Source organism: Pseudorca crassidens, chromosome 15, assembly GCF_039906515.1.
Source record: "Pseudorca crassidens isolate mPseCra1 chromosome 15, mPseCra1.hap1, whole genome shotgun sequence".
NCBI classification, from domain to species: Eukaryota; Metazoa; Chordata; class Mammalia; order Artiodactyla; family Delphinidae; genus Pseudorca; species Pseudorca crassidens.
Window position 1 is genome coordinate 59711393 of NC_090310.1, and position 17779 is coordinate 59729171.

The 17779-nt window shown below is 45.3% G+C and overlaps 1 protein-coding gene across 7 annotated transcripts in view; it reads left to right on the forward strand.

The window, feature by feature from the left end:
- Window positions 1-16968, forward strand: part of DNAAF9 (dynein axonemal assembly factor 9) — a 148345-nt gene extending 131377 nt beyond the window's left edge. For 6 of the 7 annotated variants that reach the window (XM_067707614.1, XM_067707617.1, XM_067707618.1 and 3 more), the window contains 8 exons: window positions 2417-2552; window positions 5910-5996; window positions 9284-9390; window positions 9714-9788; window positions 11759-11964; window positions 13118-13183; window positions 14428-14521; window positions 15100-16968. In XM_067707614.1, the coding sequence (XP_067563715.1) occupies window positions 2417-2552; window positions 5910-5996; window positions 9284-9390; window positions 9714-9788; window positions 11759-11964; window positions 13118-13183; window positions 14428-14521; window positions 15100-15212 (884 nt within the window). In that variant the 3' untranslated portion in view covers window positions 15213-16968. Of the gene's footprint in view, window positions 1-2416; window positions 2553-5909; window positions 5997-9283; window positions 9391-9713; window positions 9789-11758; window positions 11965-13117; window positions 13184-14427; window positions 14522-15099 lie in introns of those variants that run through there. The other variant, XR_010935174.1, reaches the window with a different exon arrangement.
- The last annotated feature ends 811 nt before the right edge of the window (window positions 16969-17779 follow it).

Sequence of the window (17779 nt, forward strand, 5' to 3'; positions counted from 1 at the left end):
TAATAAGTAAATAAATAAAAGGGCAATTTTTAATGATAAAGGACACCATCTACAACCTGTCATGAATATTTCTGTAACCAAATAATTCAAAAGAAAGCATATACCTTTAAGTTACTATGTTACTAAACAAGAAATAATTTTTCTTTTTATTGAGATATAATTGACATATAACATTGTATTAGTTTCAAGTGTACAACAGAATGATTTGATGTTTGTATACATTGCAAAATGATAATCACAATAAGTCTAGTTAACATGCATTGCCTTACCTAGTTACAAAACAATTTCTTCTTATGATGAGAACTTTTAAGATCTACTCTCTTAGCAGCTTTTAGTTATTCAATACAGTATTATTAACTATAGTTACCATGCTGTACATTACATCTCCATGACTTATTTATTTTATAACTGGAAGTTTGTACCTTTTGACTCTCTCCTCCCATTTTTCTCACCCCCTGCCCCCTGCTTCTGGCAACCACCAGTTTGTTCTCTGTATCTATGGGCTTGGTTTTTGTTTTTGTTTTTAGATTCTGCATATTAATGAGATCATATGGTATTTCTCTCTCTGACTTATTTCATTTAGCATAATGCCCTTGTGGTCCATCCATGGCAAGATGGCAAGATTTCATTCTCTTTATGGCTGAGTAACATTTATATATATATATCATTATCATATATAAGATAGATATATATAAGATATATCTATCTTATATCTCCTTTATCCATTCATCCACTAATGGACACTTAGGTTTCCATATCTTGCTATTGTGAATAATACTGCAATGAACATGGGTGTGCAGATAGCTCTTCAAGATAGTGATTTCAGTTCCTTCTGGTATATTCCAGAAGTGGAATTGTTGGATCATATGGTACTTTTAATTTTTTTAGGAATCTCCATCCTGTTTTCCATAGTGTCTGTACCACTATAGAATTGGCATTCCCAGCAACAGTGTACAAGTTTCCCTTTTTTCCACATCCTCACCAACACTACTTATTTCTTGTCTTTTTGAGAATAGCCATTCTAACAGGTATGAAATGCTATCTCATTGTGGCTTTTTTAAATAATGAATTAAGCATTCAACTTAAGAAGTTAGAAAAAGAACAAGAACTTTTTAAAAACTAGATTATAATAAAGAAGATTGAATCTATAAACCAGGTATATCTAGCATGTTAAGCAACACTATGGAGATGCAATCAGCAAAATCTAGACTGAGAGAAATATACAAGATGCAGTTTTTCAACAAATAAATCACAAAGAAGTAAGAAGAAAACTATAGATTGAAAGAGAATTATGAGATGCATCAGTGAAATATAATGTATGGGCTTTGTTTGGTTCCTGTTTCCAAAAAATTAAGAAAATATTCTTGAGACAGAAAAGTTTGAATGTGGGCTAGATATTTTATATTAAAGAATTTATTGTTAATCATTCATTTTTTTGAAGAGTCCTTATGATAATACATACTGAAATATTTTTGGATGAAATAATAGGTTGTCTATTATTGGCTTCAGAATCATCCAGTGGGGAAGGAGAGGAAAGGAGAAAAGGTTGGGGTATGGTATAGAAGAAATAGTTAGCCAAATGTTAATCTTTCTTGAAGCCAAGTGATGGGCTCGTGGGCGTTCATTATACTATTTTTTTCTACTTTTGTATATGTTTGAAATTTTCACAATATTAAGTGAATAAAAACGGTTGAATAACACAAATGCAAATGACATTATAGCAGAAATGGTGTATATGCTGTGATCCTAGCCATGTAAAAATAAGTATGGAAGAGGTATTACAATTGTGTTGGCATGATGGGATGTGGCAAATTCTCTGATTTCAAAATTATCTGTAGTGCTGTGGATTTTACTTCTATATTTTCACAGAAAGGTTGAGAGTGATTGTGGCCCACTCCACAACCTCTCTTTACATGCGCCACCCTTCCTTACTGTGTCACTCTGTGAATATCTTTGTTAGCACTTACCTTGGAACTGTGGGTCCACGGGTGAGACTTCTTGACTGTGCACTCTTTGAGAATGGTTAGCACCTGACATACGGTTTGTGCTTGGTACATGTCTGTGTTCTGAACTGGTGAAAAGTCACTGGCACCAGTTCCTGATGAGGTTAAGTACATGGGATATAGAAAGGGCCCTTAGATGAAAAAGCTCCAGGTATCAAAGCGGAATTAAGAAGACAGAGGAGGTTAGGAGGTGAGGCAGCTACAGAGTTGAGGCCATTCACTCCAAGAGGTTGCAGTGGCAGAAAGAGGAGCAGAATGATGGCTATGTATATCAGTGTTGGGTGGCGGGTGTCTACATGAGGAGGCTGCTAGAAGGGATGATCAGGGGAGGGAGCAAGGGCTCACATTTGTGCAAACCCTCAGCCCCAGTCAGGACTCATAAAGGCTGAACTGTTTTTGGTTTTGTTCCCCAGGCCTGGTGAGTAATGTGGTGTTCACCAGTCACACCACAGAGCAGAGGCACCCTCTCCTGATTCAGTTGCAGAGCCTCATCAGAGCTGCCAATCCTTCCGCAGCCTTCATTCTTGCAGAAAATGGGATTGTCACCAGGTAAACTTACCAGTTCACTTCACTCCGCAGGACCAGCCACTTTCTCAGATGCAGCAGTCTGTCTATGGCCCACTGGGTCTTTCTACTGTATCAAAGACCTGAGCATTTATAAAAGTCAGGTCTTGAAGTGCTTTTTTTTTTTAAATTTATTTATTTTATTTTTATTATTTTTGGCTGTGTTGGGTCTTTGTTGCTGCAGGTGGGCTTTCTCTAGTTGCGGCGAGTGGGGGCTACTCTTCATTGTGGTGGCTTCTCTTGTTGCGGAGCACGTGCTCCAGAGCGCAGGCTCAGTAGTTGTGGCTCATGGGCTTAGTTGCTCCGCGGCATGTGGGACCTTCCCGGACCAGGGCTTGAACCTGTGTCCTCTGCACTGGCAGGCGGATTCTTAACCACTGCGCCACCAGGGAAACGCTTGAAGTGCTTTTGATGCTGTGTAAAAATCACCAAGAGGACCCCACATGTTAGTATCCTGTACTGGTTTTTTTTTTTTAATTTTTAAATTTTTTTTAATATATATAATTTTTCATGTATCAAATTGGCAATTTATTAATTTATTTATTTTTGGCTGTGTTGGGTCTTTGTTTCTGTGCGAGGGCTTTCTCTAATTGCGGCAAGCGGGGGCTACTCTTCATCGCGGTGCGCAGGCCTCTCACTATCGCGGCCTCTCTTGTTGCAGAGCACAGGCTCCAGACGCGCAGGCTCAGTAGTTGTGGCTCACGGGCCTAGTTGTTCTGCGGCATGTGAGATCTTCCCAGACCAGGGCTCGAACCCGTGTCCCCTGCATTGGCAGGCAGATTCTCAACCACTGAGCCACCAGGGAAGCCCTCCTGTACTGTTTTGAGATGTTCTGTTTTGATGCATTCACGTTCTCATCATTAAAGGATGGAAGTCAAGACTCTCTCAATGTTCTTTGTGTTAAGATGTGAGAGAAATGGCATAGAAACATGGGGAAATTATATCTTTACTTCATAGACCTGGGTTCAAGTTACAAACTAAAAATAGAGAATTAGTGACTTCGTGTGTATGAAAACATCTTGTCATATAGCAGTTTTGTTTGCTCAATAAGGTGCTAAAAGGTGTATACTTTTCATATAGTTTTGACTTTTGAGCAATGCACATATTTTACACATTCAAAAATTAAGTCAACAAGGAGGGAAAAAATACAAACAAAAACGTGAATCCATCTGTATACCAAAGTTATAAGAACCGTACATATGCAAAATAATTCAAGTAGCTTCTGAGCATAATCCTCTGTTGGAACCCTGATTCCAAACAACATCACTGATTAGAGAAGGGAGATTATAGATATGAAATGGGAAAGGTAAGGAAAAACCCTACAAATGTTGGAGTTGAATTGGGGGACTCGATATAAATTCATTATTTCAAAAAAAAAGTATATTCCCTAGGTCTTTCCATTAAAAGGGACCAGAAATAATACCCTTTCCATTAAAAGGGACTAGAAATAATAATAGCAATTAATACTTCTACCTCTAGATCTTAATTTCTAAGTACCAATCCCCACTACAAAGTATCAGGACTCTTTGGAGAATTGGCTGATTGCAGGTTTAGGGAGTGAAAGTACAAGGTGAGCCTAGTACATTTTGTGACAAAAAAGCAGGGAAGTATTCAAAGATTAGTGGAAATATGTCAAAAGGATACAGAAGCTAGCTTAAGAAGCTCCCACTAGGCAAATTTGGGACAACTTGAGTATATGAGAGAACCATGATAATAATGGATTATATAGCACGTGGAGTAAAATGAGTCTGTGGTGATACTAAAAAAAGGGAGAGGGACAGATCAGTAAAGCTCTTCTTTATAGAAGAATGCTAGCTAATAAATAAATAAGGATTTATAGTACTAGAAAGTCACTATTTTGTAACCTTTCGTATAATACTTGATTTAGGCAAGAATTATCAATGGATGCTAAAAGCAGTGGATGACAGATTGTTGAGGAAAGGGATATTCACTTGTCTCAAAGTATCTGTCACGGGACTTCCCTGGTGGTGCAGTGGTTAAGAATCTGCCTGTCAATGCAGGGGACACGGGTTCAATCCCTGGTCTGGGAAGATCCCACATGCCACAGAGCAACTAAGCCCATGCACCACAACTACTGAGCCTGCTCTCTAGAGCCTACGAGCCACAGCTACTGAGCCCATATGCCACAACTACTGAAGTCTGCACACCTAGAGCCTATGCTCCGCAACAAGAGAAGCCACTGTACTGAGAAGCCCGCGCACTGCAACAAAGAGTAGCCCCCGCTGTTCCGCAACTAGAGAAAGCCTGTGCACAGCAACGAAGATGCAGTGCAACCATAAATAAATAAATAAATAAATGAATAAATAAAAAGTATCTGTCACTCCACAGACTGCTTGCTACTTACAAAGAGGGAAAAGTACCTTCACAATGGAGAGGTTTAATCTAGAAGACATGACATTGACCAAATGATTAAACTTACCAAGACCACTAATGGGATAAACTGACATCATGTGCCTCCTTCGTGACACTGTGGGAAGGACACAACATCACTTGGCCATTAATCTTGCCAGAAATGCTTAGCTGAATCTAATCATGAGGAGCAACCAGACAAATCCAGGTTGTGGGGCACAAGACAGCTGGCATGTACTCTTCAAAAATGTCAACTCCGGGCTTCCCTGGTGGCGCAGTGGTTGGGAGTCCGCCTGCCAATGCAGGGGACACGGGTTCGTGCCCCGGTCAGGGAGGATCCCGCGTGCCGCGGAGCGGCTGGGCCCATGGGCCATGGCCGCTGGGCCTGCGCGTCCGGAACCTGTGCTCCATGGCGGGAGAGGCCACGGCAGTGAGAGGCCCGCGTACCGGAAAAAAAAAAAAAAAAAAAAATGAGTAACAAACAAAAATAGTTGGAGGAATTGTTCCAGACTGAAGGAAAATAAAGATTATAAATTAATGAGCAATCCTTGATTGGATCCTGAGTGCCCTATCCCCCCAAAAAGGGGAAATTTGAAAATGGATGTATATTATATCAATACTTCTCCAACTTTAATGTGCATATTAACCTCTTGGGGATCTTATTAAAATGAGGGTTCTGATTCAGTAGGTCTGGAGTAGGCTGGAGATCCTGCATTTCCACGAAGCTCCCATGTGATACCAATGCTGCTTGTCCTCAGTATTAAATTCCCTCAGTGTGATTATACTGTTGTGGTTCTTCAAGAGAATGTGTTTGTTCTTAGAGATGCATACTAAAGTATTTAGGGGTGAAATAACAGAAAAAAAATATATGCATGTACTTGTATGTGTGTATGGCGGTGTAGAGAGTAAGCAGAATGTACAGGTTAAGGTTAATAGTTCTAATTAACCTGGGTTTTCTGTATGTTTTCAAAGGAATGAAGACATTGAACTGATTCTCTCAGAAAATAGTTTTTCGAGTCCTCAGATGCTACGATCTCGATATCTAATGTACCCTGGCTGGCAAGTATCATCATTGAAAAGTAGCTAAGATTTCTTTATAAACTCAGTGATTTATTTATTTACAGGAAAGAAAAAGAGAAAGTGAAAATACCAGGTGTGCTCTAGGAGGGTGACAATGGCAGCTACAACAGCCTGCCATGTCCCAGTAACCACTGGCCTTGCTGGAAGCCCAGTGATCCACATCTTGGGGTCCAAATTGAGACCCTTGCTGGATGTTGAGACTTAAGGAGTCATCTTATAGGCCTTAAGCACAATGGTATCCTTTGTTTCCTCTAGCCTCTAGTGAGAGTGAGGTGGCCGACATGGAACCAAGGAGTTACGACCCTCCCGGGTGAGAGAGTCTCTCCTGAGAATAGTCAGTCCTCTAGGGTTCCCATCTGACAGGTAGGTTCCCTGCTATTGTGGCCCAGGGCATGTTCTGTGCTCTGCAGGTGGCCTCCTAGCCTGAACCTGTCCTCCAGAGAGGAGAGGAAGAGAAAAGAGAGTGTGAAGTGCACTATAATCATATTTCCAGCATCACTTGAGCACATACTGTGTGCTACACGTTGTTCTAAGACTTCGCTCTCCAGTACGGCAGCCACTAGCCACATGTGGCTAGTTAATAAAATGTAAATGTATATTAATAAAGTAAAATTTAAAATTTAGCCTTTTAGTCACACAAGCCACATTTCAAGTGCTTAACCAGCTACCTGTGACTAGCAGCTACTGTCTTGGACAGTTCAGATCCAGAACATTTCCATCATCACAGAAAGTTCTGTTCACGGTGCCACTCTAAGAGTTCAACCTATGTTATCTCATTCATCCTCAAACCAAGCCTGCAAGGTGGATTCCATTTTTTTCTTCATTCTAGAGATAAGGTAACTGAGGCAGCAAGGACTTAAATGTCTTGTCCAAAGTCCCACAGCTAGTAAATGAAAGAGTTGGGTTTCAAACCCAGGTTATGTAGCTTCAGAGCCTGTATTTTTTTTTTTTTGAAGTATAATAGATTTACAAAGTTGTGTTAATTTCTGCTGTACAGCAGAGCCTGTACTCTTAACCACCATGCTGCACTTGTCCCTGTATGGAATGGATAACTAGTTTTGCTCTGTTGAAGGTTCAGGGGAAGACAGTTGTTAAAGCTTAGCCAAAATTGATCCCTCATATTGATTTGGATCATCTTTATTATCCTCACTCACTTCCCTCAGCCACCTCTGTGAGTCCTCCAACCACCCCTTACATCACCAGTATTTTGTACCAGCAAAAACTGATTGTACTATCCTGTTTAAAAAAAAAAAAGGTCAATATGTAAAATTGAAGGTTTTCAGGCTTATTTTTAGAAGGAACCTCTGGTTTGAGTCACATCATACTTAAACAGTGAGTACGTGGATCATTCCTTATGCCTTAACAAGACAATAATATCTTAGCTAAAAAGAAAAAGATGGAGCTTCTGGGGTGAAACTCTTCTCTCCAGTGGCTGCAGCTACTGACCTTTTTGCTGCCCACACCTCTGGGCCTGGTCCTGAGACTTTTGTCGTCTCCACCTGGTGCCTAGGGAAGCACCTATTCTCCAGTCCATACCAACTCATTGTGGGCATGGCATACATTAACCTAGCTCAGGGCACAGACTTTTCTGGAGGCAGACTGATCTAGGACAGAGACAGGTATGAGGGAGTTCATTAGAAGGCTCTGTGAATCTAGAGTCTGAAATCTTCCTTTATCAGGAAGATCAGTCCTTGTAGAGGATCAGAGATGGAGGGGCCTCAGAATCACCCTTCAGGCCCTCCCTTCCAAGTTCATTCCTAGGAATCAGATGATTTACTCTTTTAACAGGATGGCAGTCATCACATTCCTGCTCATCGCTGTACATTACTCCCCTCTCTCCTTGGGTGAGGGCCACCACCTCAGAGTGAACAGGCCTTAGCTGCAGGATGTGCTCAGCTTTGTGCTGTGCAGATTCTTAGCCATTCCCCTCCCACAGCCCTCTGTTGTCATCGACCCCACCCCCACCTCCCCTGGTAGAAGGGCTTGTTCCTAGTCTGTAAGGAAACCTTGTACTATTCCCCTGGCCCCTCCAAATTCCCCTAAGGATACAGCCTCTGAACACAGAAGCCTGAGAAGCCCGTGGTCTCCAAATCTCATGTTTGGATGGGGAGAGAACAAAAAGAACATGTCAGTCTTGCAAAAATGTTATGCCACCACCTTACTTTAAAGAAGTTGCTTTAAAGAGTAAGATACTTTGAACAATGTAAAATTCAAAACTGCAGTGCAGTTTTCAAGCAAAGCAAACTAATACAAAAATACAGTAGACTGGAGGGAAGTGTTTGCATCAAATGTGACGAAGGGTTAATATAGTATTTGGAAAGCTTGTTTAGATATTTAAGAAAAGTAACCCATATTATATAGATGTGAACAGTCCACTTAAGACCAAGTATAAATGGCAACTGTGGTAACAGAATTCCATGTACGTAGTACTCAAATGCAAAATGGTGTCTTACTGTTGCTTTGATTGACACCTGTTACATTTAGGCAAAAATATCTATAAAATTCATTGCTGGAGGAATTGTTGTGAAACTAGTACACTCATCTACTGCTGGGGGTGGTATAAATTACCCATGAGATGTTATGCCCTCTCCTGGACTGATTCCAATCAAGGGATTCATCTCAATGAAATCATTCAAAAGAAGGAATGACAGTTTCATAACTTTGGAAGCTGGGTGGTAGGAATTCATTACACTACCCTTCTATCTTTGCATATCTCTGAAATTTTCCATAATAAAAAGTTAAATTTTTTAAATGCTGCGTTCTTAATGAGTCTGTGGCAGTCAGTATGTCTGCTGAACTCAAAACTGAGAAAATAGATCAGAGATGCCCCAGCCCTTTAGTTCCTTCTGGAGAGACTGCACATCCAAATGTACAGTCTGTTAAACTGCCCTCAGTGAGGGTGGGGCATAGTGGGAGCCCTGAAGAGAGTGGGAGGGGATCCTGAGGAAGAGCTCCAAAGGTACCAGGAGGGACCCCTAATCCCAGTTGGGATACTGGCAAGCTTCAAAAGTAGAGGGGGTCTTTGACTTTAAGGGATTGCTAGTCCAAAGAAGGTAAGACCTTCCTGCTTAAGGGGGCAAACATGCTTCTCAGTCTCAAGATGAAAGAGACATAAATGCTTTCAAATAAGTGCTTTGTACACAAAATGACGTACAATTAAGGGAGAATTCAAATATGATAAGTGATATGTAGTTCTTTCCAATGTAGTATGTAGTAGCAGTCAAAGCCCCAATTACTTGTATTTATAATTTTTTAAACCTTTTAAGGTATGAAGGTAAATTTGATGTTGGATCGGTCTTTCCATTAATGGTTCAGATTTGTGTATGGTTTGGTCGTCCCTTGGAGAAGACTCGCTTTGTGGCCAAGTGTAAAGGTAAGCCTTGACCGGGACATGTCCCAGACACTGGTAAAAGAATGCCCCAGAGTTGTCCCCGCTTCCTGACACCATTTTAGTATTCTGTGTGTGCTGTCTCTTCTCACCATTTGGGTCTGAAAGCAGGCAGAAGAATTTGAGGACCCAGGAGTCCCTTACCCCTGGGAATAGTGGCAGAGCCACTGGGGGAAGATCTGGTGGGGGTACCTGTGAAACCTGGACCCTAGAGGAGGTGCCTTTCCAGTCCCTAACCCTCCCAGCTGTGCCACCCTGGACTTGGCCTCTGCCCCCAGGTGAGTAACAACCCTATCTTCCTCCACCAGCAATTCAGTCCTCTATCAAGCCAAGTCCCTTCTCTGGAAACATCTACCACATCCTGGGCAAAGTGAAGTTTTCAGGTAACTGGGCGCTTGGATTTGGGAGCGCTACTCTGTGGAGTGCTCACATCTCATGATGTGAGTTCATAGACTCTGCTGGTGCTTTACAGACCACTGATGCCTCTTAGACTCTCTCAAAAAACCCTCCCCTCTGGATCTTACACCATAGGCTCCTCCAGTCATCCCTTTCAGTCAAGGTCCCAATCTTTCTCCAGGTCCTTCTGCTCTGCAGTGGAGGATCTGTTTTCCTGCCCCTGGACGAACCTGCCCAGGGCCTCTCCTCACAGCTCCTTGACTTCCTTGTTCTAGAGACTCACACTCCACCCTTCTTGAGCCATCCATGGCCTCCTCCTAGACCTGTCACCGGGAGCTACCCCAATGCTGAGCCTTCCAGCTCTGGATCCGTTTCTGCCAAAGTCTTCAAGCCTTCCACTTGCCTTCTCCTCCCCTCCGTTCAGTAAACCTGTTTATCAGCCTTTGACCCCTGCAGCCCTTGCAACCTGAATTATGTCAGTCCTGGGCTGGGGTTCAGGGAAGGTGTGAAAACAAGGAGCCAGTTAACTCAACATTGAGAAAGAGCAGAATGTTCCAGGGAAAAGGCAGAGCATGTGCTGTGGATGTGAGGCAAAAACAGGCGTTTCAGGAACCAAAAAGGGTTTACTGTGTCTGGGTCCCAAGGGAGGAAGTGAGGGAGTGTGTCTGTTAGGGCATCTTTGGCAGTTATAACAGAAAACCCCAGCTCAACTAGCAGGTGTTAGCTACATAGCAAGAAGTCAAGAGGTCTGGCAGCATAGCAAAGCCAGTGAAGACCCAGGTAATATATGGCTTTTGTGTTCTTACATTCTTGGTGTCAGCTTTTCCTCAGGTTCCCACCCCTCATGGTTGCCAGGTAGTGCTGCAGGTCTAGGTGTCACATTCAGACACAACAGCTAGCTGATGGAAGAAGCTGGCTCTTCCTGTGGGTGTCTTTATCAGTTCCTCAGCAGACTTCTCTCATTGGCCAGGATCGAGTTGCCATTGCCCATGGGGAATTGGTATTGGAGGAAGAGGGCGATGCTGGGCAGGTAACCGGGGGTGTCTGCAGCAGGGAGCCACTGAGAGTTGTAAGCATGGAATCATCTGGGTTCAGATAGGAGAATTAGGTGGCAGAGCCTCTATAAAAGAATCTCTCAAGGTCCTTAACCTTTGGCTTAATTTATGTTATTGAATCTGAAACTTTGGCCCCACTCTACAAGCCCCTTACTCAAGCCCGCTTCCCTCAGGCTCTGACAGACCCTCACCTGCTCGTCCCTCTCCCCTATCATCACCTCCTTTTCTTTTTTATTTAGACTGACTCTTGACCCTTTTCTTGTTAAAGGTAAACCTTTCTTTGTTTTAGATCTCTTTCTCATCATGCCTTTTTGGGGAACCTTACCCTTGTGTCTCCAGTATATTTTAGCCCCCAGTGCCTCAGCTTATAAACCCGATTACATCTTTCCTGTTCCCATGCATGTGTCCCTCCTGCAGCACTTGTACTGTTGAGCTTGCCCTCCTCCCATGGACTCTCAGACCTCAGCTGAGACCCACCCCCTCCACCTCTACCAAGGGAGCTTTCCTTGCTTCTCCTCAACTACCTCTTCCATAGGGGTGACCCCAGCCATTCTCTTCTTCTAATGACTGTGTAGATGTCTCCCACTCAGGGTCCTACAGTCTTTCAAATGCCACAGATGCAGAGTCAAACTCTTCTTCTCCCACTTGCAAACCTTTTCTTCCTCTTGTAGTCAGTCCCCTTCTGGGTTAATGGTGTCCACCTGATCACCCAGTCAGCTTAGCTAGAAACTTACATTGTTCCTCCCTCTCTTACTTCATCCTTTCTAATTTGCTGCCAGTCATGTCAGTTCTCCCTCCTGCATGTCTTGTGAATCTGTCCCCCACAGCTGCACTAATCCAGTCTTAGTGTAGCCTTATCCTTTTGGGGCAGGGTCTCAGGGACTAAAGTGTTCTCCTTGCAGACTCTGAGAGGACCATGGAGGTCTGCCACAACACTCTGGCCAATTCCTTGAGCATCGTGCCAGTTTTGGAGGGACCCACGCCACCGCCTGACTCCAGAAGCACACCTCAAGGCAGCAGCGGGCAGCAGGAATGCTACCTCGTGTTCATAGGCTGCTCCCTGAAAGAAGAAAGTGTCAAGGACTGGCTGCGGCAGTCAGCGAAGCAGGTGGTTTCCAAAGCCCAGACAGACCTGGCACAGATATGACCAGACACTTCAGAGTTGTTGATGGACCTGAGGCAGAAGCCCCTCCACCTTCTCCCTGCTTTCTCCCCACTGGTTCACCCCTCACAGGCTCAGCCAGCGTTTTCAGGGACTCTGAGAGTGGGAGGAAGCCCCTGGGGCAAACTCCAGGCAGACTTGTTTTGCTGCCTACCCTGCGAGCCCAGGCGCTGAAAGCCATTTCCAGTCCTGCTTCCCAAGGCAGGCTGGAGTTATTATCAGATGGCTTAACCAGGACCTAGGTGAAACTTAGTTGTTTCATGTGGACCCTGGATCAGCTTAGTGTTCTAAACTCAAAAATGTCTTCTTAGCTGAACCTAATTCATAGGCTCTCCTGTCTTCTGAGCCCAGCATCTCCTGTACTTTGGTTCTCTCTCTAGAAAGGAAAAACAACAAAGATATCCTTAGAGTCCTTTGCAAACCAAGACTCCAAGCATAGACAGCAGTGAGCCCGGAGGCCCTGGAGAGAGGTACAGGGGAAGAGGAGGCTTGCCTATAGATCCACACAAACATCTTTAGTCCAATACTACAAAGAAAAAAAATCCGGACTGGAGTTAAAATCCTCTCATATGCTGCTAGCTTTGGGTTCTAAGCCTCTTAGCACAGTCTGAGCTTAAGCTTATTCTAGAGCTCTGGAAATAGAGTTGGCTGGGGCCTGGGTCTTCTGTACATGCTCAGTTGGGACCTGTCTTTTATACTAAGGAATGGCTGCTTGCAGACAGGGTCTTTCTCAGACTCACTGGATAAACTCTTAAATGGTATTTGACTGTGAGACCTCCAGTTGTTCTTTTGTCTGCATGTCTGTCACTGGTGGGGCCTAGGATTGAGAATCTGCAAAGAGGCAGAAACATGCCTATTTGCAAATGCATCAGTCTCTCTTCTGCCGTTTGTTCCCCCCTGGCCCGCAGGACTCTGTGATGGGAAAGTGGTCTTCTCAAGGGACAGACAGGCAGGATATTGTATCCAGTCCATGACGATGCTTGTGCTTCCCTTTCTGGCATCTCAGTCATGTAACTGGCCCCCAGAGCCCTGAGCCCTCACCCTCCCATGTACCCATCAGCTCTGTTGGAAACTGACACCTCCTTACATCTCTGCACAGAAGCCTCAGAGGAAAGCCCTGAAGACCAGGGGGATGCTGACCCAGCAGGAGATCAGGAACATCCACGTGAGTACCCTGCCCTGGGGGCCTAAGTCCCCTCAGTGTCCCAAGGATGTTCTTGTGCAGCTCTTATCTTTTAGGATTCCTGAGTGAGGTGGCTGTTTGTAGGGCATGCTGGAGGTCCTGCTTCTCTCAGGCCACAGAGGGAAGCTGGGTAAAGAGAAACCTCAGCTCACCTGGCCTTGCAGCCTCAGTGAGAAGGACGGGGTGGCCTCTGGTGTGATGTGGTTACGAAATTGAGGAGAACTAGTGCCTGTGGGAGAAACAGGTGACATGGAGGTCTGTTTTGTCACCGTGTTCAAGCAGCTGCAGAAGTCCTTTCCTCCTCCCATTCCTCTGTCCTAGATAAACCACAGAGAAACCAGCGAGGTCCCAGGTAAAAACTCTAGATCCTGAAGCTGCTCATGGGCAGGTTGTGAAATCCTGAGGCCAGGACGAGAGGCCCTTTGAGGAGCCCTCAGACTCCAGGCTGACTCCCAGGCTCTACCCCAGTTCCCATACCCATTGAGGCCTTTTCCTGATGAGTTTGGGGGAAAAGGCTAAAAGGGACAGAGAGTCCAGGTCTCAGCATGAGCTGCATCACAAGTCCCAGTAATGAGCAGGTGGGGCAGGACTCTGGGCTTCCAGAAGCCCCTGCTGTGGATTTGAGGAGGGCCCGTTTATTCCGACTCCAGGGCCTAGGCATCTCTGGGTGTTCCTGCTGAGGACACCATGGGCACCTCAGAAGGCAGGCAGTGTGTGTTTCCCCAGAAGCACACCTTAAATAAGGATTTGAGCGCAGGTAGTTTATTTTGGAAGTGATTCTAGAAAACACTATTAGGAAAATGGGAAAGTAAGAGAAGGGAATCGTGTATTGTCAAACCAGTTCCACTGTTGGCACCTGGGGCTTGGTCCCATTAATAATCCCAGAGTTCCTCCCTGAGAGGTGGGAGAACCTCTGTCAGTCATTGTTTGATGGCTGTTGTGAGGATGGTGTTAATTCCCTGGCACACCTAGCCTTCCACAGGGCAAAGTGGGCTATTTTGCTAGGGTAATAGGCTTGTTTGTTTTGGGGTGTTGTTTTTTTTTGGCCGCACCACACAGCATGCAGGATCTTAGTTCCCCCACCAGGGATCAAACCCACGCCCCCTGCAGTGGAAGTGCAGAGTCTTAACCACTGGACCACCAGGGAAGTCCCTGTTTTTGTTTTTAATGAATGAGTGAATGATAGAAAATGGTCAGATAATTCTAACAGGACTCTTCTCCTACAGGTGAAACGCCACCTGGACCCCCTACCTGCAGGTTACTTTTATAATGGCACCCAGTTTGTCAACTTCTTTGGTGACAAGACTGATTTTCACCCACGTATCCTTGGAATCTGGGGCAGAGAGGCTGGGGGGGTGTGAAAACCTGGCTGTAAAGAGGGTATCTGCTAGAGCCATCATAGCCTAGCCCCTGGTGCCGGCTGGGTTTGGGAATACACAGCAAGCCACAGAGGCTGACTTTTCATTTTGTCCTCTTAGAGTCATTAAAATTACATTTATTCTTCATTCAGTGATGGCTGAGGTTACTCTGGGGGTTGTAGTTTAAATGCAGCTGTGGTGACATCCTGTGGTCATCAGGGAGTCATGATTTACAAGTTGGAGACTGGGTGTGATTACAGTAGTTAATTTGTGAAAAGGTGGATGGGGTGCTGCTCTGGGCTAGTGAAAGCTGAAGGGCTCAGTTCTCAGAGCTCATGAAGGGCCCTGTGTCAACCCCTGTCACATTCTTTGCAGCTGTGGTGCTGCCAGTATATAAAAAAAAGCCAGTCAGGTACCTTCTGTGCAGGCTGAGCACTCACTACCTCAGTGTCCCCTACTTCACCTGTCCACAGATTCCTCTGGCCTGGGCAGCTCCCTTGGCCCCAAGGCTCAGGGCCTTCTTCCTTAATGAGGTGCCAGTCATGGACCAGTTCATGAATGACTACGTGGAAGAAGCCAACCGGGAAATCGAGAAGTATAACCGCGAGCTGGAGCAGCAGGAGTATCATGACCTCTTTGAGCAGAAGCCCTAGAGGAAGAAGACCCTGGAGATGGACGTTTTAAAACGGGGTGTCTTAACCTCAGCTTTTCCAGAGGCCCCTCCCTAGAGGGGCTATCTTTGTTCTCCTTGGCCTTTGTGTGCTGGCTTGAGTGCATGTTGTCTTTATTCTCTATACAGCGCTGAAGAGCATCACCTGCACCACTGATTTGGCAGGGGAGGGGGGTCCTTATGGAGGATGAGCAGACAGGGGCTGCCCTTTGTGTGCAGCCGGCAGTCCAGGACCTCTGGGTCTCTGATAACAGTATTTTCTTTGGGCTGTTGCAGCAGTGTGTGAAGGTGGGAGGAGCATTTGGATTGCACAGAGTGGCTGCTGGGACATAAAGAATCCTGGCTGCCAAACTGTGGCCATGCCTGGGGGCCCAGGCCACCACAGGCCTTGGGCCTCAGACACCACCCCAGGAGAGCCTTTCACCCCAGTGGAGTGCCTGCCTCCCTGTTTAGGCCCCTTCCACTGAAGGCTTGGGCCCTGCTGACCCTATGCCCAGTCCTAGAGGGAACAGCACAAGCCCTGGCCAATCCCAACCCACAGAGCCAACAGCTTGGGCGGAGATTAGCAGCTTATTCTAAAATGAGGGAATTTCCCTTACGGACTAAACAGAGGGGAAAGACTTGTTGCTTTCTAGAAGTATGTGGCTTTTGAATTGACACAAGCAGCCCCCCTTGGGACTGGTTTGAGCCTCCTCATGTCATCACTCTGGTTTACCTCATTCGGGGACGAGAAAAACTGCTGCTCAGGCCTCCCTGGTGACGCTTTGCCTCACTGTTAAGGTCAGTGTCCTGCAACTGCATAGTCTTACGCCCAGGGTTGTGGTCGCTTATGGGGCATCTTCACTTGAAGGGGGTTCAGTCTCAGCACCCATACCTCCCCTCAGTCTTGCCAGGGAAGGCCTGGTTTTCAGCCCAACCTTCAGGAATCTCATGTCTCCAAGCATCGTTGCTAGTCTTGTATTTGTTTGGCTCTAGGGGACCAGGAATTTCGGAGAATTCCAAATCCAAGTTAGAATTCCTTCTAGTAGCTTTGTTTTCAGCTGGATTAAAAAGCAGAGGGGAATTTCAAGTGTATCCCATGCCTGACCTCCAGAATTAGTGTGGGGAAGAGGAAGGTCGCAGGCACAGATACTTAGGTGATGTCTGTTAGGACTTCAGCGCCTCAGCTGCCTAGATTGTAAATGCTTTCTGAATTTCACGTATTTTTTTGCATGCCTTAGGAAGGAGCACATAGGCAAAACCAGCAAAGTTTCTAGTAACGTAGAGGGGTTTTTGAGAAAGGATCCTGGCACAGAGGAGAGACAGAAAACCGATGGAGCACATGTAGTCTGTCACACAGAGTCCTGCATACAAGTAGTAAAGCAGTTGTTAAGGGCTTGTTAGTAACATGTACTTATATTAGAAAAAAATTTTTCATTTGAAGCCAAATGAACAATACTCCAAATACCATTTAATAAGAACTCTTGCTTGAAGAAAGGCTTCTGAAAAGGCCCATGTGCTCCAGTCTTAGCTCCCAAAGCTGCTGGTGACAAGGGCCCAGGTGTGGAGCCCCATCTGGGAGCCCCTTACTTCTAGCTGGCCAGAGGCTGGGTCCACAATGGGCTTGCCTCTGCTTCAGAATCAATAACAGATCTTAAGTGCAATTGATGAAATAATAATGAGTTACTGTAGCTTCCTTTAGCTCTACCGAGCTCTTTTTAAAAACTCAAGCAGCCTTAGAAAAGGGAGCCAGGGGTGGGAGGGGGCGGGGGGCGGGGCGGGGGGGAGATGACAGACCATCTCCTCCAGGTGGGTTGCTGTGAACATTTAAATGAAAGCTCTCTTTCTAGGAGCTTGAGCCATTTCCTGGCTGCTGCACAAAAGAGTTTTTAAAGAGGGGTCAGAGCCCACCCATAAAAGTGGGTCTTAAACACTGCATGGGGCTATACCTCCTGATGGTCTTGGTTTCTGACCATTGTCCATAGAAATGCTCTCTCACCAACTTGCCCCACTGTCCCAATTCCTCTCCTGTTAGAGGGGAAACTGTGATTACCTCAACTTGAATATGAAACTGTGATTGAAAAAAGTCAAAATGTTAAGTTTCAAAGCCAAAAAGGCAAAACTGGCTGAGGCTTCCATAGACACTCAGCCTGCTTGGGAGTGTGAAGGGCACACTGGCGAAAGGGCATTCCTTGGGGCGTACTTGCAGTGCCCCTGGTGAAGAGGCACACTAGCGGTGCGCTGTGTGAGCTCTTTGAGGACTGAGGCCGGGAGGATGCTTCCTCCTCACACTGCCCCTTCTGTAACCTTTGGGGCCTCTGGGTCTTGGATGTGAAGATTAATATCCACTTGATTCCTCTGGACACTCCAGGTGGAGGTGTGGGGTCTTAGACTGTCTCTAGAGGAAGGGCCATGACACTGTGTTTGAAATTTTGACCTTAGAAGTGGATACCAGAGATCCAGCCAAAGACATCAGGTTCCTAGGGATAGGCAGAAGTCCTCCAGGGTCTTACATGCTTTCTGCCCACTCTTCTATTAGCAGCTTCAGTTTTATATCACCCCGAGTGAGTG